This window comes from Salvelinus alpinus, chromosome 17 (assembly GCF_045679555.1).
Source record: "Salvelinus alpinus chromosome 17, SLU_Salpinus.1, whole genome shotgun sequence".
Lineage (NCBI taxonomy): Eukaryota > Metazoa > Chordata > Actinopteri > Salmoniformes > Salmonidae > Salvelinus > Salvelinus alpinus.
Window position 1 is genome coordinate 47,918,532 of NC_092102.1, and position 25,157 is coordinate 47,943,688.

General features: G+C 44.8%; 1 protein-coding gene across 2 annotated transcripts in view; it reads right to left on the reverse strand.

The window, feature by feature from the left end:
• Positions 1-18,744, reverse strand: part of LOC139543089 (S-adenosylhomocysteine hydrolase-like protein 1) — a 72,802-nt gene extending 54,058 nt beyond the window's left edge. Inside the window, exon 1 of one of the 2 annotated variants that reach the window (XM_071349241.1) lies at positions 18,315-18,744. In XM_071349241.1, coding sequence (XP_071205342.1) covers positions 18,315-18,506 — 192 coding nt within the window. In that variant the 5' untranslated portion in view covers positions 18,507-18,744. The remainder of the gene's footprint in view (positions 1-18,314) is intronic. The other variant, XM_071349242.1, reaches the window with a different exon arrangement.
• Between the last annotated feature and the right edge of the window lie 6,413 nt (positions 18,745-25,157).

Genomic DNA, 25,157 nt, shown 5'->3' on the forward strand with positions numbered 1-25,157 from the left:
CCACCAGGATAATAGAATGTTGAAGGCAGCGATCAGGCTGGTTCCACCAGGATAATAGAATGTTGAAGGCAGCAATCAGGCTGGTTCCACCAGGATAATAAACAGGGACTACTTTACCGGACACAAAGTAGACCCCAGTAACAGAATAGATCTTTATTGTCCACTTGTATGTATAGCCTTTTATTTTAGTTGTTGTCACGATACCCAACCTGACACCACACACACTCACACACACACACACACACACACACACACACACACACACACACACACACACACACACACACACACACACACACACACACACACACACACACACACACACACACACACACACACACACACACACACACACACACACACACACACACACACAAACACACACAAAGAAGACAGACTGGGTGCAGCACAAGGTCAGAAACAGAGCATCGTCCCTGGCCAGCTAACAACTCAGCCTTAAGACACTAATGTACCAGTGATGTATCCATATCATAGCTCTGTATCCCTGTGGTCATTTCACATCATTAGGTTTCATTAACAGACAGTGTCCTCACTCCTCAATACCTCCTCAATACCTCCTCGATACTTCCACAGGGCCACGATGTCCAGTGTCCTCACTCCCCAATGACACTTCCACAGGGCCACGATGTCCAGTGTCCTCACTCCCCAATGACACTTCCACAGGGCCACGATGTCCAGTGTCCTCCCTCCTCAACAACACTTGCACAGGGCCACGATGTCCAGTGTCCTCCCTCCTCAATGATACTTCCACAGGGCCACGATGTACAGTGTCCTCACTCCCCAATGACACTTCCACAGGGCCACGATGTCCAGTGTCCTCACTCCTCAATGACACTTCCACAGGGCCACGATGTCCAGTGTCCTCCCTCCTCAATGACACTTCCACAGGGCCACGATGTCCAGTGTCCTCACTCCCCAATGACACTTCCACAGGGCCACGATGTCCAGTGTCCTCCCTCCTCAACGACACTTCCACAGGGCCACGATGTCCAGTGTCCTCACTCCCCAATGACACTTCCACAGGGCCACGATGTCCAGTGTCCTCCCTCCTCAACGACACTTCCACAGGGCCACGATGTCCAGTGTCCTCACTCCCCAACGACACTTCCACAAGGCCACGATGTCCAGTGTCCTCACTCCTCAATGACACTTCCACAGGGCCACAGTGTCCAGTGTCCACCAAAACTCTGCTTTAACAAGTATGTGTCTCTAGGTTTGTGTGTGTGTTTGTGTCTGTATCTGTGTCTGTGTGTGCATGTGTGTGTCTGTGTGTGGGTATGTGTGTGTGTGTGTGTGTGTGTGTGTGTGTGTGTGTGTGTGTGTGTGTGTGTACGTGCCTGAGTGTGTGTGTGTGTGTGTGTGTGTGTTTTTCGGTGTGAATGTGTGTGTATGTATGCGTGCGTGTGGGGGCGTGTCTGGATATTTGTGTGTGTCTGTGTGTGCGTGTGTGATGTCTCTAGATTTGTCCCTCTGCAAGAGTTGCAGACATTCCTTCTTTCCTTTAACTCATGCAACTCAACGTGAAGAGAAGGATGTAACCGGTGTGAAATGGCTAGTTAGCGGTGGTGTGCACTAATAGTGTTTCAAATCGGTGCTGTCACTCAATCTGAGACCTTGAAGTAGTTGTTTCCCCTTGCTCTGCGAGGGCCGCGGCTTTTGTGGAGCGATAGGTAAACGATGCTTCGAGGGTGTCAGTTGTTGATGTGTGCAGATGATCCCTGGTTCGAGCCCAGGTATGGTTCGAGCCCAGGTATGGTTCGAGCCCAGGTATGGGGCGAGGAGAGGGACGGGGCGAGCCCAGGTATGGGGCGAGCCCAGGTATGGGGCGAGCCCAGGTATGGGGCGAGGAGAGGGACGGGGCGAGCCCAGGTATGGGGCGAGGAGAGGGACGGGGCGAGCCCAGGTATGGGGCGAGGAGAGGGACGGAAGCAATACTGTTACAAGGACAACCTCCCTGGCCATCCATTCCTGCATCGTCAGCTTCCTGGATGTTCCTGTTGCTATATTGTAGATGTCCATAGGTGGTGTTTGGACAGAAAACGACACGTGTGGAGCCGACGTGTTGACACAACACACAAGGGACAGCTCACAGACAACAAGGAGGCAGACTAACAACAGTGACTTGGCTATTGTTGGTTTCATTGGCGTATGATGCGCACAACGTGTGTAGGGTAGTCATTGCATGGTCATCCATACTTTATAATGACGATAACAAAAAGGTAGACAAGTCAAAACCAGTATTGTTAGTGAGGCCGAACCCAAAACACAGAAACAAAATGTCATGCGTTGACACTTACGACCATGACTGGAGCTGTCTTAAAGGTGTCCTGATAGGTAGAGTTGGTTAGTTATATACCTAGTTAGTTAGTTATATACCTAGTTAGTTAGTTATATACCTAGTTAGTTACACTTACGACCATGACTGGAGCTGTCTTAAAGATGTCCTGATAGGTAGAGTTAGTTAGTTATATACCTAGTTAGTTAGTTATATACCTAGTTAGTTAGTTAGTTATATACCTAGTTAGTTAGTTATATACCTAGTTAGTTAGTTATATACCTAGTTAGTTAGTTATATACCTAGTCAGTAGTAGAGTTGGTTAGTTAGTTAGTTATATACCTAGTTAGTTAGTTATATACCTAGTTAGTTAGTTATATACCTAGTCAGTAGTAGAGTTGGTTAGTTAGTTAGTTATATACCTAGTTAGTTAGTTATATACCTAGTTAGTTAGTTATATACCTAGTTAGTTAGTTATATACATAGTCAGTAGTAGAGTTGGTTAGTTAGTTAGTTAGTTATATACCTAGTTAGTAGTAGAGTTGGTTAGTTATATACCTAGTTAGTTAGTTATATACCTAGTCAGTAGTAGAGTTGGTTAGTTAGCTATATACCTAGTTAGTAGTTTGAAGAGTAGAAGCTACCCACTGGGCCAAAACTTCCACGTCATTTCAACCCCCAAAATGAATATGATGACTTTGAATCAACTTGGAAAACTTATTGGATTTGCAAAAAGTAATCAATTTAAGGGCATTTCCTGTTTTCTTTCACTCCAATGACATGAGGAAATTGTTTTGGAATTGTATTAGGATCCTCATTAGCTGTTTGAGAAAGCAGCAGCTACTCTTCCTGGGGTAACAGAACATAAAACATGACATAACACAGAACACAGAACACTAATGGACAAGAACAGCTAGTTTTTAAGAAGCCCTCCTGTTCTCCACTCATTACCTGTATTAACTGCACCTGTTTGAACTCGTTACCTGTATAAAAGACACCTGTCCACACACTCAAATCAAACAGACTCCGACCTCTCCACAATGGCCAAGACCAGAGAGCTGTGTAAGGACATCAGGGATAAAATTGTAGACCTGCACAAGGCTGGGATGGGCTACAGGACAATAGGCAAGCAGCTTGGTGAGAAGGCAACAACTGTTGGCGCAATTATTAGAAAATGGAAGAAGTTCAAGATGACGTCAATCACCCTCGGTCTGGGGCTCCATGCAAGATCTCACCTCGTGGGGCATCAATGATCATGAGGAAGGTGCGGGATCAGCCCAGAACTACACGGCAGGACCTGGTCAATGACCTGAAGAGAGCTGGGACCACAGTCTCAAAGAAAACCATTAGTAACACACTACGCCGTCATGGATTAAAATCCTGCAGCGCACGCAAGGTCCCCGTGCTCAAGCCAGTGCATGTCCAGGCCCGTCTGAAGTTTGCCAATGACCATCTGGATGATCCAGAGGAGGAATGGGAGAAGGTCATGTGGTCTGATGAGACAAAAATACAGCTTTTTGGTCTAAACTCCACTCGCCGTGTTTGGAGGAAGAAGGATGAGTACAACCCCAAGAACACCATCCCAACCGTGAAGCATGGAGGTGGAAACATCATTCTTTGGGGATGCTTTTCTGCAAAGGAGACAGGATGACTGCACCGTATTGAGGGGAGGATGGATGGGGCCATGTATCGCGAGATCTTGGCCAACAACCTCCTTCCCTCAGTAAGAGCATTGAAGATGGGTCGTGGCTGGGTCTTCCAGCATGACAACGACCCGAAACACACAGCCAGGGCAACTAAGGAGTGGCTCCGTAAGAAGCATCTCAAGGTCCTGGAGTGGCCTAGCCAGTCTCCAGACCTGAACCCAATAGAAAATCTTTGGAGGGATCTGAAAGTCCGTATTGCCCAGCGACAGCCCCTGCTGCAGTGTGTGCAAACCTGGTCAAGAACTACAGGAAACGTATGATCTCTGTAATTGCAAACAAAGGTTTCTGTACCAAATATTAAGTTCTGCTTTTCTGATGTATCAAATACTTATGTCATGCAATCAAATGCAAATTAATTACTTAAAAATCATACAATGTGATTTTCTGGATTTTTGTTTTAGATTCCGTCTCTCACAGTTGAAGTGTACCTATGATAAAAATTACAGACCTCTACATGCTTTGTAAGTAGGAAAACCTGCAAAATCAGCAGTGTATCAAATACTTGTTCTCCCCACTGTATATATATATGTGCAGTGATTGTATGAGTTCTGTAGTCCCACAACTGTTTGTTTTGAACTGCCCTCGACATATTTTATAAAGACATAAAAACTATTGTAATTGTAAAGTTGCAATATTTTACAGGCTACCAAGAGTGGCCAATCATCCTCCAGGAGAGCCTTAAAGGGGCAGTGTTGTAATTAGAGACAGGATTGAATATGCAAAGGACCCAGGAACTCCACATCCAGTTTCTTCATCTGCAGGCCCCACAAAGCCCTTTTGTGGGGAAAAACTCATTCTGATTGGCTGGGCCTGACTCCCCAGTAGGTGGGCCTGGTTGGCAAGTGGGTGAGCCTATGCACTCCCAGGCCCAGTCATGTGAAATCCATCAATTAGGACCTAATGAATTTATTTAAAATTGACCGATTTCCTTATATGAACTGTAACTCAGTAAAATCTTAATATCTAAGTGTCTTATACAGTAGGTATCCGATTACAGAACAGAGACATATTCTGGACTAAAACACTATATAAAAACTGTTTATAGGTCTGCATAAAGAATAATTACGTTAAACAACTTCGTAAAGAGTAGGTAACTTGCCTGCTCCATCCCATGCCCATATCCATGTTGTGGTTTTCTATATGTCATGGTTCCCTGTCTGTCCTTCTCCATGGTCAGCTCTTAGTCTCTAGCTCTGCCTTTTTCCCTCAGCCTCTGTTTCTCTGTCTGAGTGATGGTCCTGTGTGTCGCTGTCTGAGTGATGGTCCTGTGTCTCGCTGTCTGAGTGATGGTCCTGTGTCTCGCTGTCTGAGTGATGGTCCTGCGCGTCACTGTCTGAGTGATGGTCCTGTGTGTCGCTGTCCGAGTGATGGTCCTGCTGTCTGAGTGATGGTCCTGCGCGTCGCTGTCCGAGTGATGGTCCTGCGCGTCGCTGTCTGAGTGATGGTCCTGCGCGTCGCTGTCTGAGTGATGGTCCTACGCGTCGCTGTCTGAGTGATGGTCCTGTGTGTCGCTGTCTGAGTGATGGTCCTGCGCGTCGCTGTCTGAGTGATGGTCCTGCGCGTCGCTGTCTGAGTGATGGTCCTGCGCGTCGCTGTCTGAGTGATGGTCCTGAGTGTCGCTGTCTGAGTGATGGTCCTGCGTGTCGCTGTCTGAGTGATGGTCCTGCGCGTCGCTGTCTGAGTGATGGTCCTGCGCGTCGCTGCCCGAGTGATGGTCCTGCGCGTCGCTGTCTTGAGTGATGGTCCTGTGTGTCGCTGTCTGAGTGATGGTCCTGTGTGTCCCTGGCGTTACGTTGCTACTAGGTTATTATTACTACACATACACAACCCAAGACCAGAAGACCAGACATGGGGAGGGTTCAGCCATTGGACATCACCATCATGTCTAATGGACATTATGTAGAAAGTGGGGGTGTCCAAACTATCCAACCTGAACAATCCCTCCTCTCCCCCTCTGTCTGTCTGTCTCGGGCTTGTCCTTGGCAACTACATGCTAGCTAGAGCCGCAGACCATATGTTTAACACACCTACACACAAGACACCACACACATACACAAAACTCTCAGTCCTGCCTTATGTAATCTACCTGAGGCCATTGCCAACAGCTCTTCCTTTCCTACTCTGTGTTCCCAGTCAGAAAGGACTCCTAGCTAATAAAAAGGGGATTGAGGTGGAATTAAACCTTAGTTTCCATGAGCCTCCTAGCCTGGTTCCAGATCAGTTTGTGCTGGCTACAAGCCTGCAGTGCATTCCCATCTAGTCATCCTAAAAATACTCCTTCTGTCTCTTAGATGGCTGAGTAGGTATTTTGGCTCCCCTGGCCTCTGTGATCCCCTGGTGATTGTCAATAGGAGATGTAGGAGCAGAGAACAGGCTAAGTATAGAGGAACATTAAAACCACTTAGAGTGGCACCACTAATACCACCACACCATCTGACAGGACAGGACAGGACAGGACAGGTGTAATCCATAGACCAGGGGTAGTCAACTACGATTTGAAAATGTCCGGTCACACATACAGTGAATTCGGAAAGTATTCAGACCCCTTGACATTTTCCACATTTTGTTACGTTACAGATTTATTCTAAAATGGATTACATCGTTTTTCCCCCTCTCATCAATCTACATACAATACCCCCATTAAAACAAAGAAAAAACTGGTTTTTAGACATTTTTCGCAAATTTATTGAAAATAAAAAAAGAGAGATATAACATTTACATAAGTATTCAGACCCTTTACTCAGTACTTTGTTGAAGCACCTTTGACAGCGATCAAAGCGTCGAGTCTTCTTTGGTATTTATTTATTATAAAAAATAAATCACCTTTATTTAACCAGGTAGACCAGTTGATAACGAGTTCTCATTTACAACTGCAACCTGGCCAAGATAAAGCAAAGCAGTGCGACAAAAACAACAACACAGAGTTACACATAAACAAACGTAAAGTCAATAACACAACGCAAGAGTGGGTATGACGCTACATACCTGAATTTGGGGTGTTTCTCCCATTCTTCTCTGTAGATCCTATCAAGGTCTGTCTGGTTGGATGGAGAGCATTGCTGTACAGCTATTTTCAGTTCTCTCCAGAGATGTTAGATCGGGTTCAAGTCTGGGCTCTGGTTGGGCCACTCAAGGACATTCAGAGATTGTCCCGAAGCCACTCTTGCCTTGTCTTGGCTGTGTGCTTAGGGTCGTTGCCATGTTGAAAGGTGAACCTTCGCCCCAGTCTGAGGTCCTGAGCGCTCTGGAGCAGGTTTTCATCAGGGATCTCTCTGTACCCTTCATCTTTCCCTCCAACCTGACTAGTCTCGCAGTCCTTGCAGCTGAAAAACATCCTCACAGCAGGATGTGCCACCACCATGCTTCACCGTAGGGACGGTATTGGCCAGGTGATGAGCGGTGCCTGGTTTACTCCAGACGTGACGCTTGGCATTCAGGCCAAAGAGTTCAATATTGGTTTAATCAGGCTAGAGAATCTTATTTCTCATGGTCTGAGAGTCCTTTAGGTGCCTTTTGGCAAACTCCAAGGGGGCTGTCATGTGCCTTTTATTGAGGAGTGGCTTCCATCTGGCCACTCTACCATAAAGGCCTGATTGGCGGAGTGCTGAAGAGATGGTTATCCTTCTGGAAGGTTCTCCCATCTCCAAAGAGGAATTCTGGAGCTCTGTCAGAGTGACCATCAGGTTCTTGGTCACCTTGCTCAGTTTGGCCAGGCGGCCAGCTCTAGGAAGAGTCTTGGTAGTTCCAAATTTCTTGCATTTAAGAATGATGTAGGCCACTGTTCCTGGGGACCTTCAATGCTGCAGAAATGTTTGGTCTCCTTCCGTAGATCTGTGCTTCGACACAATCCTGTCTCAGAGCTCTATGGACAATTCCTTCGACCTCATGGCTTGGTTTTTGCTCTGACATGAACTGTCAACTGTGGGACCTTATATAGACAGGTGTGGGCCTTTCCAAATCATTTCCAATCAATTGAATTTACCACAGCTGGACTCCAATCAAGCTGTAGAAACATTTCAAGGATGCACCTGAGCTCAATTTCGAGTCTCATAGCAAAGGGTCTGAATACTTATGTAAATCAGGTATTTCTGTTTCTAAAAACCTGTTTTCGCTTTGTCATTATGGGGTATTGTGTGTAGATTGATGAGGAAAACACTTAATTTAATCCAATGAAGAATGAGGCTGTAACGTAACAAAATGTGGAAAAGGTCAATGGGTCTGAATACTTCCCGAATGCAGTGTATTTCCTAGATGGCAAAGGTCCGGAAGGATATTGTAATTTATCGGCATAGTAACAAGCCCCCACCTCACAACCGATGCGAACATTCTCCATTCAGGCTGCAAAGACATCAATTTCCTCCTTAACTCGATTTAATAGTGAAAAGGCGGGGGAAAACAACTAAAATAAGCATACTTTCTTTATCAAACACCTTTTTGACCGGTTGCATCACTGCCTGGTATGGCAACTGCTCTGCATCCAACCGTAAGACGGTACAGAGGGTGGTGCGTAAGGCCTAGTACATCACTGGGGCCAAGCTTCCTGCCATCCAGGACCTACAGTACCAGTCAAAGGTTTGGACATACCTACTCATTCCATGGTTTTTCCTTATTTGGACTATTTTCTACATTTTAGAATAATAGTGAAGACATCAAAACTATGAAATAACACATATGGAATCATGTGGTAACCAAAAAAAGTGTTAAACGAATCCAAATATATTTTGGATTCTTCAAAGTAGCCACCCGTTGCCTTGATGACAGCTTTGCACACTCTTGGCATTCTCTCAACCAGCTTCATGAGGTAGTCACCTGGAATGCATTTCAATTAACAGGTGTGCTTTGTTAAAAGTTAATTTGTGGAATTTCTTTCCTTCTTAATGTGTTTGAGCCAATCAGTTGTGTTGTGACAAGGTAGGCGTGGTATACAGAAGATAGCCCTATTTGGTAAAATACCAAGTCCATATTATGGCAAGAACAGCTCAAATAAGCAAAGAGAAATGACAGTCCATCGATACTTTAAGACATGAAGGTCAGTCAATGTGGAACATTTCAAGAACTTTGAAAGTTTCTTCAACTGTAATCACAAAAACCATCATGATGAAACTGGCTCTCATGAGGACCGCCACAGGAAAGGAAGACCCAGAGTTACCAGCCTCAGAAATTGCAGCCCAAATAAATGCTTCACGGAGTTCAAGTAACAGACACATCTCAACATCAACTGTTCAGAGGAGACTGTGTGAATCAGGCCTTCATGGTCAAATTTCTGCAAAGAAACCACAACTAAAGGATACAAATAAGAAGAAGAGACTTGTTTGGGCCAGGAAACATAAGCAATGGACATTAGACCGGTGGAAATCTGTCCTTTGGTCTGATGATTCCAAATTTCAGAGTTTTGGTTCCAACCAAATGGCAGGAAGCTTGGCCCCGGTGATGTACTGGGACGTACACACTACCCTCTGTAGTGCCTTGTGGTCGGAGGCCGAGTAGTTGCCATACCAGGCAGTGATGCAACCAGTCAGGATTCTCTCAATGGTGCAGGTGTAAAACCTTTTGAGGATCTGAGGACCCATGCCAAATTTTTGCAGTCTCCTGAGGGGGAATAGGTTTTGATGACGTCCCCTCTTCACAACTGTCTTGGTGTGCTTGGACCATGTTTGTTTGTTGGTGATGTGGACGCCAAGGAACTTGAAGTTCTCAACCTGCTCCACTACAGCCCTGTCGATGAGAATGGGGGCGTGCTCGGTCCTCCTTTTCCTGTAGTCCACAATCATCTCCTTTGTCTTGATCACGTTGAGGGAGAGGTTGTTGTTCTTGCACCACACGGTCAGGTCTCTGACCTCCTCCCTATAGTCTGTCTCATCGTTGTCGATGATCAGGCCTACCACTGTTGTGTCATCGGCAAATTTAATGATGGTGTTGGAGTTGTGCCTGGCCGTGCAGTCATGAGTGAACAGGGAGTACAGGAGGGGACTGAGCACGCACCCCTGAGCGGCCCCGGTGTTGAGGATGAGCATGGCGGATGTGTTGTTACCTACCCTTACCACCTGGGGGCGGCCCGTCAGGAAGTCCAGGATCCAGTTGCAGAGGGAGGTGTTTAGTCCCAGGGTCCTTAGCTTAGTGATGAGCTTTGAGGGCACTATGGTGTTGAACGCTGAGCTGTAGTCAATGAATAGCATTCTCACATAGGTGTTCCTTTTGTCCAGGTGTGAAAGGGCAGCGTGGAGTGCAATAGAGATTGCATCATCTGTGGATCTGTTGGGGCGGTATGCAAATTGGAGTTGGTCTAGGGTTTCTGGGAAAATGGTGTTGAAGTGAGCCATGACGGCTGCGGAGAGCGTGATCACACAAACATCCGGAACAGCTGATGCTCTCATGCATGTTTCTTGGTGAGTTGTTACTTGTCTCAAAGTGAGCATAGAAGTTATTTAGCTTGTCTGATAGGCTTGTGTCACTGGGCAGCTCTCAGCTGTGCTTCCCTTTGTAGTCTGTAATAGTTTGCAAGCCCTGACACATCCGACAGGCGTCGGAGCCGGTGTAGTACGATTCAATCTTAGTCCTGTATTGATGCTTCGCCTGTTTGATGGTTCGTCAGAGGGCATAGCGGGATTTCTTATAAGCTTCCGGGTTAGACTCCCGCTCCTTGAAAGCGGCAGCTCTAGCCTTTAGCTCAGTGCGAATGTTGCCTGTAATCCATGGCTCCTGGTTGGGGTGTGTAAGTACAGTCACTGTGGGGACGACGTCATCGATGCACTTATTGATAAAGCCAGTGACTGACGTGGTGTACTCCTCAATGCCATCGGAAGAATGCCAGAACATGCTCCAGTCTGTGCTAGCAAAACAGTCCTGTAGTTTAGCATCCGCTTCATCTGACCTCTTTTTAATAGGCTGAGTCACTGGTGCTTCCTGCTGTAATTTTTGCTTGTACGCAGGAATCAGGAGGATAGAATTATTGTCAGATTTGCCAAATGGAGGGCGAGGGAGAGATTTGTACGTATCTCTGTGTGTGGAGTAAAGATGGTCTAGAGTTTTTTTTTCTTCTGCTTGCACATTTAACATGCTGATAGAAATGAGGTAAAACTGATTTAAGCATCCCTGCATTAAGGGCTTGTAAGTAAGCATTTTACGGTTGTAAAGGTTGTATTCGGCACGTGACAAATAAAATTTGATTTGATCTGAGTGATAGTCAAACACTGTGAGCACAGCGCTGCAGCGTGACTCAGTACTGCCGGTTAATGGCAGAAATAGAGACGTAACTTACTGTTCCAGATTAAACAACGTTATCAATAGAGTTACTGTTTGATTTTAGTGTTGAATTTAGATCCACGAGGCACCAGAACGGTTTCTGTCATAAGATCAACAGAGATAAAAGCCTAGATAGTAAGTAAGCATTCGAGTTCGTTCTATGGCTATTTGCTAATAGCTTATCTTCTATATCAAACATGCAGTGCATGTTAAATGAATATCTGAGCTTGAGCTTGACCTTGACGTAAACAAAGTATGCCATAAAATGCTATCACAAAATAAAATGGCTTTGAATGTTTGACTAATGTAGAACATTGTTTTTCCTAAGAGGTAGTCTTTCATGACTGCCTATTACCTAAGTGATATGACTGCCTATTACCTAAGTGATATGACTGTCTACTACCTAAGTGATATGACTGCCTACTACCTAAGTGATATGACTGCCTACTACCTAAGTGATATGACTGCCTACTACCTAAGTGATATGACTGCCTATTACCTAAGTGATATGACTGCCTACTACCTAAGTGATATGACTGCCTACTACCTAAGTGATATGACTGCCTATTACCTAAGTGATATGACTGCCTACTACCTAAGTGATATGACTGCCTACTACCTAAGTGATATGACTGCCTACTACCTAAGCGATATGACTGCCTACTACCTAAGTGATGTGACTGCCTACTACCTAAGTGATATGACTGCCTACTACCTAAGTGATATGACTGCCTACTACCTAAGCGATATGACTGTCTACTACCTAAGTGATATGACTGCCTACTACCTAAGCGATATGACTGCCTACTACCTAAGTTATATGACTGCCTACTACCTAAGCGATATGACTGCCTACTACCTAAGTGATATGACTGTCTACTACCTAAGTGATATGACTGCCTACTACCTAAGTGATATTACTGCCTATTACCTAAGTGATATGACTGCCTACTACCTAAGTGATATGACTGCCTACTACCTAAGTTATATGACTGCCTACTACCTAAGTGATATGACTGCCTTTTACCTAAGTGATATGACTGCCTATTACCTAAGTGATACGACTGCCTATTACCTAAGTGATACGACTGCCTATTACCTAAGTGATACGACTGCCTATTACCTAAGTGATACGACTGCCTATTACCTAAGTGATACAACTGCCTATTACCTAAGTGATACGACTGCCTATTACCTAAGTGGTACGACTGCATATTACCTAAGTGATGACATCAAAGGTAAACGCTTTAATAAATGTATTGTAATGACTCCATTCTCAGCCACATTCCTCCCAGGAGGTGTATTGTTGTAGTACTAGTGGGTAGATTGAAGAGGAGGAAGTAGGCAGAGGAGTGCTATCCCCCCCCCCCCGCTCCCACCACACACACGCAGTCTCCACCCACACACACGCACAAACGGACACACACACACACACACACACACGAGGCAGGCACAGCCAGTCAAACGTTTGGACACATCTACTCATTTAAGGGTTTTTCTTTATTTTTACTATTTTCTACATTGTAGAATAATAGTGAAGACATCAAAACTATGAAATAACACATATGGAATCATGTAGTAACCAAAAACGTGTTAAACAAATCAAAATAGATTTGAGATTTGAGATTCTTCAAAGTAGCCACCCTTTGCCTTAATGAGAGCCTTGATGACACACTCTCAGGCCTATAACTACACTCCCAGCTTCCATAACTGTCCAGCGTGCAGCCATTTGGTATTGAGAGAGACGCCGGTTGAGACTTGGGGTAAATAAATCACTCTTCTATTTGAAATGTGTTTGTTTGGTTTTAGAAAACCATAATAAAGCTACTTATTTTCCCCAAATACTGCTTCCCACTCATTCAAAAGAAAAGCATATTTTTGGTAAATACTTTTTAGATTGATCTATGTTCCGTGTTTACATAATCTATGTTTAGTGTTTACATAATCTATGTTTAGTGTTTACATAATCTATGTTTAGTGTTTACATAATCTTCTTCACTATTTTAACCCTGTAAATTCATCTTCTTACACAAGACTTTAACACCTGTAACCCTGTAAATTAATCTTCTTACTCAAGACTTTAACACCATTACATGTGGCACAGTTTGACCACAGTCAGGAGCTCTGGCTCACAGCCTCTCACATGAATTCATAACACACAGATTTATTTTCATAAGAGTCTGACCACATTCCTCCCATATCCACTGTTTAAACACCAGGACCCGTAATCACAACGTTTCTCAGAGTAGGAGTGCTGATCTAGGATCAGATCTGTTCATATAATCTTATTCATTATTATCTAAAAGGGAAAACGTATCTGATATCAGCTCTCTGAGATGCTTTGTGAATACGGCTGAGGCTCTGGACTGCTCAATCCACATATTGTCAAGCCTACCAGGGGGTATGCGACAATATTAATTTATTTTAGTTTAGTTTAACCTTTCTTTAACTAGGCAAGTCAGTTAAGAACAAATTCTTATTTACAATGACGTCGTACCCCGGCCAAACCCTAAGCCGGACGACGCTGGGCCAATTGTGCGCCGCCCTATGGGACTCCCGATCACGGCCGGTTGTGATACAGCCTGGAATCAAACCAGGATCTGTAGTGACGCCTCTAGCACTGAGATGCAGTGCCTGCCTTACACCGTACCCAAACCGGCAGCGTGCGTGCGCCATCATGCGCAAATTGATTTTGTCCACCCACACCAAACGCGATCACGACACACAGGTTAAAATATCAAAAACTCTGAACCAATTATATTAATTTGGGGACAGGTCGAAAAGCATTAAACAGTTATGGCAATTTAGCTAGCTAGCTTGCAGTTGAGAGATGACTAGAAACGATTCGGTTTACCGTTTTATGTGTGGATTAATTGTCGGATTAGAGGACCTTGTGCATTTCAGGTAAAATAACAACCCAATGTTTATATACCAGGACAAATTAGCTAGCAACAACAAGCTAGCTAAATAGGACAAATTAGCTAGCTTGTTGTTGCTAGCTAATTTGTCCTGGTATATAAACATTGGGTTGTTATTTTACCTGAAATGCACAAGGTCCTCTAATCCGACAATTAATCCACACATAAAACGGTAAACCGAATCGGTACTAGTCATCTCTCCTCCTTCCAGACCTTTTCTTCTTTGGACTTTATATGACGATTGGCATCTAACTTTCATAGTTACCACGACGACCGACCGAACTCAGTTCATCTTTCAATCACCCATGTGGATATAACCAATGAGGAGATGGCACGTGGGTATCTGCTTCTATAAACCAATGAGAAGAGAATGGGAGAGGCAGGACTTGCACCGCGTTCAGCGTCACAAATAGAACTGACTTCTATTTTAGCGCTTGGCAACGCAGACGCTCGTTGGCGCACGCAAGCAGTGTGGGTGCAATAATTGAAAAACATGTATGTTTAAATTTATTTTTTTGCAATGCTCGCGTCAGCATGTTAGACCGCTGCGCCACTCGCGAGAGGTGTTGGGTTGTATAAACCCTATGCGTCCCAAATTACACCCAAACTATTGGCTCTGGTCATATGTAGTGCACTATAAAGGGAATCGGAATAAAGTCATTTGGGACGTATCCCTGGATGTCATGTTGTAGCATAACTTGTATACATTCTGAGGATACTAAGCATACATCTTAGTCAGCGCCACTAGATTAGTTAGCACTCGGTCCACATATTGTCCTGCTACCAGAGGGTAGACTCGGCAGACTTAGCTATGTTCTGAGATGAATTAATCTCCAAACCCAGAACTCTAAATATAGCGTGCGCTGGCCAGATTACCGTTCATACTAACAGTCTTTCATGCATCCAAAATGGCATCTTATTCATCTTTAAAGTGCACTACTTTTAACCATGGCCCATATGGGCTATTTGGGGAATAGGGTGCCATTTGGGACACACACAAAAAACAAGAGTAGAACAAATCAAATTTGATTTGGTTTGAACCAAGAGTTGAATAAGCCCTGGATGCTACAACAGAGACCAAAGTCCCGTCCACACTCTGGGGTTAGCATACAAATTACAAATCAAAGTGGTAGTGCACCAGTCAATCAGTTCGCAAATGGACATCCCTTCATGATGTTGGTTGGATCATAGCAAGTTTCCATCTGTAGCAGCCTACTTTTATCCTCTGACTATACTGGGTCTGTCTTTACTGAAACATACTGTGGGGATTAGCCTAAGTATTTATTTAGTCTCTGTTGGGGTTGAGATCAGGGCTCTGTGCAGGCCAGTCAAGTTCTTCCACACCGATCTTGACAAACCAATTTCTGTATGGACCTCGGTTTGTGCACGGGGGCATTGTCATGCTGAAACAGGAAAGAGCCTTCCTCAAACTGTTGCCACAAACTTGGAAGCACAGGATCGTCTAGAATGTCATTGTATGCTGTAGTGTTAAGATTTCCCTTCACTGGACCTAAGGGGCCTAGCCTGAACCATGAAAAAAAAACAGCCCAAGACCATTATTCCTCATCCACCAGACTTTACAGTCGGCACTATGCATTGGGGCAGGTAGCGTTCTCCTAGCATCCTCCAAACACAGATTTGTCCATCAGACTGCAAGATGGTGAAGCGTGATTCATCGCTCCAGAGAACATATTTCCACTGCTCCAGAGTCCAATGGCGGCGAGCTTTACACAACTCCAACTGACGCTTGGCATTGCACATAGTGATCTTAGGCTTGTGTGCGGCTACTCGGCCATGGAAACCTATTTCACGAAGTTCCCAACGAACAGTTATTGCGCTGACGTTGCTTCCTGAGGAAGTTTGGAACTCGGTAGTGAATGTTGCAACCGAGGACAGATGATTTTTACGCTCTACGCGATTTAGCACTCTACAGTCCCGTTCTGTGAGCTTGTGGCCTACCACTTCGGGGCTGAGCCGTTGTTGCTCCTAGACGTTTCAACTTCACAATAACAGCACTTACAGTTGACCGGGGCAGCTCTAGCAGGGCAGACATTTTACCAACTGACTTGTTGGAAAGGTGGCATCCTATGACGGTGCAACGTTGAAAGTCATTGAGCTCTTCAGTACAGGCCATTCTAATGCCAATGTTTGTCTATGGAGATTGTATGGGTATGTGCTCGATTTTATACACCTGTCAGCAACAGGTGTGGCTGAAATAGCTGAATCCACTAATTTGAAAGGGGTGTCCACATAGTTTTGTATATATAGTGTATTCAAGGAAGATGTTCATTATAATAAACATACGGTTAACTGCTAATAATAAAGGTACACCAACATAAAGAAACCAGCGAGATGATGACGTTGTTTCGCATCAGCCAGAATGTGTAGACTCCAGCAGGAGGGATGACTACTACTACTACTGTAGTATGAGTTCGTACTTACCTTTAACCAAAGCCAAGATGTCAAGTAGGTTACAGCTCTGAAGTTCACAAGCAATGTTTTTCCATTCCAAAATGTTGGCTAGACACTTCAACTCTCTATGGCAAGCGTGAATGTCTGACTGAATGTTTATGAGTCTGCGTTGAGCCACAGCTCGCTTAAATATAATCACATTGAAGAATCCTGTAATGTCCCTTACAAAAAAAAGACTGATGTTTTGAAACTGCAGTAAAAGTGCAGTAACTGCCGTCGACTGTGTTATTTTGGACGCACAAATTGCAGACTAGCGGCCGTGTAGTGCACTTGAACTGCTGTTATACTGCACTGTATCTGCAGAACCACTGCAGAATTACTTCAGTAAAAAAAAAAGTTATTTTGAACGCAGTGTTTACATCATACTGCAGATATACTGCACTTAAACTGCAATATTTAAGGGTTATTTAAGGGTTGTGACCACCATCTGTGCACCGCTACGTTGGAGACACACTATAATCTACAGGAAAGACGGTCGTTTAATGTGAAGGCTCAGTGATGTTAGGATTTTGAAAGTCGTGATGTCCCCCCGGCTTAAACGATGTGGCACAGACAGGGGTCACACATTACAAGATTATTCACTTGGTCTTGAGGATTCTCTCGATACAACGTTGTCTATCGAAAACAATAATGTGATTAGATTTAACGTCGCTATACAAGGGAGCTGGCCTAAAGCAGCCTCATAAACGTTTTCCGTCAGACATTCACACTTCCCACACAGAGATAAAATATCTAGCCAACATATTGAATAACATTGCTTGTGAACTACAGAGCTGTAACGAGTTGACACTTTGGCTTTGGTTGAAGGTAAGTACAAATGCATACTAATAGTAGTCATCCGTCCTGCTGGAGTCGACACATTCTGGGTGACGCGAAACAACATCTCACTGGCTTCTTTGGCGAGCTCTCATTGGCTACTGCTGATCGCCGTTCTCAAAATGTGTCATTAGACATCTCACATTACAAAAGCGTTGCAGATTCTGTGCGGATAAATTCATTTTTTTTGTTGAAAATATCGGGATGTCTAGGACTGCTCAAAAGACGAGATCGGTAGTCCTCTGGTTGCGTCTCTTGAACCGCTCACATTAAACGAGCGTCGGTGACGGTCGCGCACGGGGATTTAGTTTCCGATCTCAAAAACTTGTCTGGGAGAGCTAAATCGGGGCCAAAATCGTGTAGTGTACACCCGGTTTAAGCATGATGGGATGTTAATTGCTTACAACACCTGTGTGGAAACACCTGCCTTCAATATACTTTGTATCCCTCATTTACTCAGGTGTTTACATTATTTTGGCAGTTACACTTGTAGAATCTATTCCAACGAGCACTGTGAAGGTGTTCTGGCTCGTGATGGCCCAAAGCCCCATTAAGACACGTTTCCTTTATTTTGACAGGTACCTGTATATTAATAAGAGTAAAGAACCTGCTCTAAATTCATAATTTCTCAGTAAATAAATCAAACCTTTATCATTGGGTAACATAAGGTGAAACACATATTTGGTATGATTGAAATGTTATATTTTAGAAGGTCAGAAATGCAATAGGATGTTTCTTCTCATGAGTATGCTACAGCAGGCAGATCCTGCACCCATATACGCAGTATCCACAACAGTATCCTAGGCCTACGCTAGGGAATGATGATGATGCTGATGGTGATGATGACTGTGCTTTGCTTCTTACCTTCTTGATGGGTTTGAGAGATGGCACAGCAGTAAATGCTGCGGACTGCAATTCACCCACGTTCATGTTCATGTCACTGTTCTTGCTAACGGTCATCGCAGAATATTTTTCCGCAACGTTCTCGGTCTCTTTGACATATTTAGTAGCCTGTTTCACCGCCTCCAATTTGCCGTCCACGACCGCGTCTGTCATCTTCGCATTCAAGTGATTCCGACCTCTTGGGATATAATTGGGATGATGTCAGACTTAGTAGCAACTGTGTAGGCTAGTCTCTCTCTCTGTTGTCACGCACCTCTCTCGTCTCCTTGTCCTGTGAGCTTTTCTGTTTCGTGTTTGGAATTTCCCAACCGAAACGGCCTGCTGTCAACCGCAAAATGTAAAGCCTGACCTTGTAGCACTAGCCTGACTATATAGACAGACTGTGGGCAGTGTTGAATGAGAACTCTATTTTTCTTGCCGTCGTGACTTCGGTCTTCGGCCGGTTAACCAGTCGGTTGCCAGTCACAAGCTCAGCATCCGAAGTGGGCGGTTTGTTGGATAAGTCACCTGAACGAGGGGCCGGGGTTTGGGAGGCTTTCATCCAATGGCCAGCCGAGAAGGTGACAAGGGACTGCTTTTGTGCCCAATTAGAACTGGATTTGACCCATCTCACTTCTGGTACAGTTTGATAGCGTCATGACCACTGCGAGCCCACCATTGGACATGTTGTTTAAATTTGGATTACTGTAATTTTAAACTGTATTGATGGTCAAAATCAAGAGCTGCACCATATGACTACAATTGAATTTGTTTAAAAAATAGTTCACTGTCTAATAATTTGTTAAACACAAAAAAATGACTCTATCATCCCCGAAAGACCATACCAGAAGAATATAACATAGTCATTGATTGAGGAGATTAATAGCAGGGATTTTCTTGATGGAGAAATCATAGACTGAAGGTCATGTAATCAGAGGGTGTTATCATTGACCTATATTAAGAACTAATTATGAACTAACTACTTATGAATAACTTATATTCTTAGAACAATTTATAAGAATTTAAGAATTAAAAGTTTTACGGACCCATTTACAGCATGATACAATCCCTGATTGAGACAGATGCAGAAACCACTGTTACAGATACTTTCACAGGTAAAATCTTCAGAGGATGACCTTCACAATAATGTGTATATAAGTGTCTCTCAGTGAATGTGTGTGTAGTTGTGTGTTTGTCCGGCTGCACTCTCTGCCTCTGGGGTTTCTGTCTCACTGTGAATATAATGAGAGAACCTGGGGGTTTCTGTCTCACTGTGAAGGTAATATGACCCAGTTATTTTGTCTCACTGTGAAGGTGATGAGAGACCCTGGGGTTTTCTGTCTCAATGTGAAGGTAATGAAGGTAATGAGAGACCTTCACAGTGAGACAGAAACCCCAGAGGACCAGAGTGCAGCTGGACAAACACACAACTACAAACACATTCACTGAGATACACCTTCCATACACTTCCTTTTGGCATGGATCCAGGGTGTGGTCACAGAGTCTGTCCAGAGGAAGAAAAGCACGTCCTTTTGGTGGGGTATTTATTTGAATGATAGTGGTGGTATTGCATACTACACACATTCACCACCAGGCTCTCTCATTACCTTCACAGTGAGACAGAAACCCCCAGGCTCTCTCATTACCTTCACAGTGAGACAGAAACCCCCAGGCTCTCTCATTACCTTCACAGTGAGACAGAAACCCCCAGGCTCTCTCATTACCTTCACAGTGAGACAGAAACCCCCAGGCTCTCTCATTACCTTCACAGTGAGACAGAAACCCCCAGGCTCTCTCATTACCTTCACAGTGAGACAGAAACCACCAGGGTCTCTAATTACTTTCACAGTGAGACAGAAACCACCAGGGTCACTCATTACCTTCACAGTGAGACAGAAACTGTCAAAGCTGTCATCAAGGCAAATGGTGGCTACTTGGAAGAATCTAAAATGTAATATATATTTTGATTTGTTTAACACTTTTTTTGGTTACTACATGATTCTATATGTGTTTTTTCATAGTTTTAAAGGCTTAACAATTATTCTACAATGTAGAAAATAGTAAAAATAAAGAAAACCCCTTGAATGAGTAGGTGTGTCCAAACTTTTGACTGGTACTGTATATATATATATATATATATATATATTTATTTATTGGCGTTGATCCAGGGTGTGGTCACACAGTCTGTCCAGAGGGAAAGAAACACACCCTTTTGGAGTGGATCCTAGGGTATTTATTTGAATGATAGTGGTGGTACTGCATACTACACACATTCACCACTAGGCTCTCATTACCTTCACAGTGAGACAGAAACCCCCAGGCTCTCTCATTACCTTCACAGTGAGACAGAAACCCCCAGGCTCTCTCATTACCTTCACAGTGAGACAGAAACCCCCAGTGGCTCTCATTACCTTCACAGTGAGACAGAAACCCCCAGGCTCTCTCATTACCTTCACAGTGAGACAGAAACCCCCAGGCTCTCTCATTACCTTCACAGTGAGACAGAAACCCCCAGAATCTAGAACCTGAACTCACTCTAAAACCTGTTGAACGCGGAATGAGGGAGAGCTCAGTTTGTTGTTTTGGAAAGTTTGTTATTTTGGAAAGTTTTGAAAGTCTATTGAACAAGTTTGGTTACTAGCTAGCTACCTACCTTTTGAGTTTGGATCCAGCGACGCGGTTGACATCAGTTGCTGGGACCGCTACTATCTGTCCAGGGATCCTGCCGACCAAGGCCGGGTTTGAGGAGTTGTTTGGCGTAGCAGCTAGATTAGCTGCTAGCTAGCTGCCTATCAAGATAACCCTGCTATCTTGAGGTCTTGAACGTGTGAGGTTAGCCATTACGGCTGGGACCTCGGATTATCTGGGGTTTGTGGCTGTCTAGACCCCAGCTGTTTGTTGTTGTTTTTAATCTTCCCTGTGACCTGCCCTGTCTGTAACCGCAAGGAGTAACAGCGTAACCTACTGTTGTTGGGATTACAAAGACCAAAGCCGGTGGGAGTACCGTTGAGGACAGCGGTGTCTCTCTATCACACGTGAAGGATCTTTTAAATGAACAAAAAGAGTTCTACAAGAAAAATTGCTTTAAGTGTTTTATCCAAATGCTGGTGGAGTCAACTAATGAAAGAATGGACGACCTAACCAGAGAGGTCCAGGACCTGAAGAACAGTTTGCAGTTCTCCCAGGGTCAACTTAATGAGTTGAAACAGGAGAACGGCAAGATGACAGCAATTTGTAAGTCATTGAGAGAGGACATCAGTTCTGTGTGTGAATCCATGATAACAATGAATGAGAAATCGGATTATTTCGAGGGAGAATCTAAGTGGAATAACTTGGTTGTGGACGGAATTGCAGAATAGCCCCAGGAGACTGAGGACAAAGTGAGGGAAATGATCTCGGAGAAACTGAAGATGGACCACAGGAAGATTGAGGTGGAAGCGCGCCCACAGGATTGGAAAACCCACCACCGGCCCAGGTGACAGGCCCAGGTGACAGGCTCAGGTGACAGGCCCAGGTGACCGGCCCAGGTGACAGGCTCAGGTGACAGGCCCAGGTGACAGGCTCAGGTGACAGGCCCAGGTGACAGGCTCAGGTGACAGGCTCAGGTGACAGGCCCAGGTGACAGGCCCAGGTGACAGGCCCAGGCCCGATAGTGGTCAAGTTCCTGAGATTCAAGGAAAAGGTAGCTGTTCTGGAAAGAGCCAAGATCTTGAGCAGAATGCATATCTTCCTCAACGAGTACTATCCTGAAGCTGTGCTCCAGAAGAGGAAAACCCACCACCGGCCCAGGTGACAGGCTCAGGTGACAGGCCCAGGTGACCGGCCCAGGTGACAGGCTCAGGTGACAGGCCCAGGTGACAGGCTCAGCTGACAGGCTCAGGTGACAGGCCCAGGTGACAGGCTCAGGTGACAGGCCCAGGTGACAGGCTCAGGTGACAGGCTCAGGTGACAGGCCCAGGTGACCGGCCCAGGTGACAGGCTCAGGTGACAGGCCCAGGTGACAGGCTCAGGTGACAGGCCCAGGTGACAGGCCCAGGTGACAGGCTCAGGTGACAGGCTCAGGTGACAGGCCCAGGTGACAGGCCCAGGCCCGATAGTGGTCAAGTTCCTGAGATTCAAGGAAAAGGTAGCTGTTCTGGAAAGAGCCAAGATCTTGAGCAGAATGCATATCTTCCTCAACGAGTACTATCCTGAAGCTGTGCTCCAGAAGAGGAAAACCCACCACCGGCCCAGGTGACAGGCTCAGGTGACAGGCCCAGGTGACCGGCCCAGGTGACAGGCTCAGGTGACAGGCCCAGGTGACAGGCTCAGGTGACAGGCCCAGGTGACAGGCCCAGGTGACAGGCTCAGGTGACAGGCCCAGGTGACAGGCCCAGGTGACAGGCCCAGGCCCGATAGTGGTCAAGTTCCTGAGATTCAAGGAAAAGGTAGCTGTTCTGTAAAGAGCCAAGATCTTGAGCAGAATGCATATCTTCCTCAACGAGTACTATCCTGAAGCTGTGCTCCAGAAGAGGAAAACCCACCACCGGCCCAGGTGACAGGCTCAGGTGACAGGCCCAGGTGACCGGCCCAGGTGACAGGCCCAGGTGACAGGCTCAGGTGACAGGCTCAGGTGACAGGCCCAGGTGACAGGCTCAGGTGACAGGCTCAGGTGACAGGCTCAGGTGACAGGCTCAGGTGACAGGCCCAGGTGACAGGCCCAGGCCCGATAGTGGTCAAGTTCCTGAGATTCAAGGAAAAGGTAGCTGTTCTGGAAAGAGACAAGATCTTGAGCAGAATGCATATCTTCCTCAACGAGTACTATCCTGAAGCTGTGCTCCAGAAGAGGAACACACTGATCCCAGCCATGAAAGCTGCCAGAGCGCGTGGGGACATTGCTTACATCCGCTATGCCAGGCTCATTGTCCACCCTCCCTCCCCAAAGCCTGGAAGGGACGAGAGCCAAGCCTATGGGTTCGTAGCTTCAACCCCGCAGTACACACACACACACACACACACACACACACACACACACACACACACACACACACACACACACACACACACACACACACACACACACACACACACACACACACACAAACTGATTAATTGACTTCTGAATGTATATTATTTTCTCTTGCTTTGTTTGCTCTTTTCTGTATTATGTCTATCTCTAATAAGCTACCCAGGAAAGGGCTGAAAATAGCCCATATTAATATATGTAGCCTTAGAAATAAGGTTAATGAAATCAATAACTTGTTAACATCAGATAACATTCATATATTAACCATTTCTGAGACTCACTTAATTAATTTGATGATACATCAGTAGCAATACAATGACAAAACATCTATAGAAGAAACAGGGATGCTTATGGGCAAGGTGTTGCTGTCTATATTCAGAGCCATATCCCTGTAATGCGTAGAGAAGATCTTATGTCAAGTGTTATTGAAGTGTTGTGGTTGCAGGTGCACTTGGCACATCTAAAGCTTTTTCTGTTAGGGTTGTTGCTACAGGCAACCAAGTGCTAAAAGTCTGTATCTAAATAATGTGTGAAATGCTTGATAGTGTATGTGATGTAAACAGAGAGGTCTACTTTCTTGGGGACCTGAATATTGACTGGTTTTCATCAAGCCGTCCACTCAAGAGGAAGCTTCTCACTGTAACCAGCGCCTGTAATCTGGTTCAGGTTATTAATCAACCTACCAGGGTGTTTACAAACACTACAGGAACAAGATCATCCACATGTATCGATCACATATTCACTAATACTGTAGAACTTTGTTGTAAAGCTGTATCCGTCCCCATTGGATGCAGTGATCACAATATAGTGGCTATAAGGAAAGCCAAAGTTCCAAAAGCTGGGTCTAAAATAGTGTAGAAGAAATCATACAAAGGATTTTGCTCTTATGTGGATGATGTAAAACATATTTGTTGTTCTGATGTGATTAATAAGGAGCATCCAGACTTTACACTTGAATTTATGAAATTGCTTCTTCCAATTATTGATAAAAATGCACCTGTTAAGAACCTGACTGTTAGAACTGTTAAGGCTCCATGGATTGATGAGGAATTGAAAAACTGTATCGTTGAAAGAGATGGGGCAAAAGGAGTGGCTAATAAGTCTGGCTGCACATCTGACTGGCTACTGAGGATGGTGGCTGACTCTATAGCCACTCCTATATTTAATCTGAGCCTAGGGTCTAGTCTTTGTCCTCAGGCCTGGAGGGAAGCCAAAGTCATTCCGCTACCCAGAGTGATAAAGCAGCCTTGACTGGTTCTAACAACACAAATGAAAAATGATTGTTTGAAATAAGTTTATAATAAGAAGATTGTGGGAGCTGTACTGTTAGATTTCAATGCAGCTTTTGATATTACTGACCATAACCTTTTGTTGAGAAAACTTTTGTGTTATGGCTTTTCAACCTCTGCCATATCGTGGTTTCAGAGCCATCTATCTAATAGAGCTCAGAGGGTTTTCTTCAATGGAAGCTTCTCTAATGTAAAACATGTAACGTGCGGTGTACCGCAGGGCAGCTCTCTAGGTACTCTACTCTTTTCTATTTTTACCAATGACCAGCCACTGGCATTAAACAAAACATGTGTCCATGTATGCTGATGATTCAACCATATACGCATCAGCAACCACAGCTAATGAAATCACTGAAACCATTAAAGAATTGCAGTCAGTTTTTTTACTGGCCACCTATTCCAAAACAAAGAGCATTGTATTTGGTACAAATCATTCACTAAGTGCTAGACCTTAACTGAATCTGGTAATGAATGGCACGGCTCTTGAACAAGTTGAGACTAAATTACTTGGTGTCACCTTGGATTGTAAAC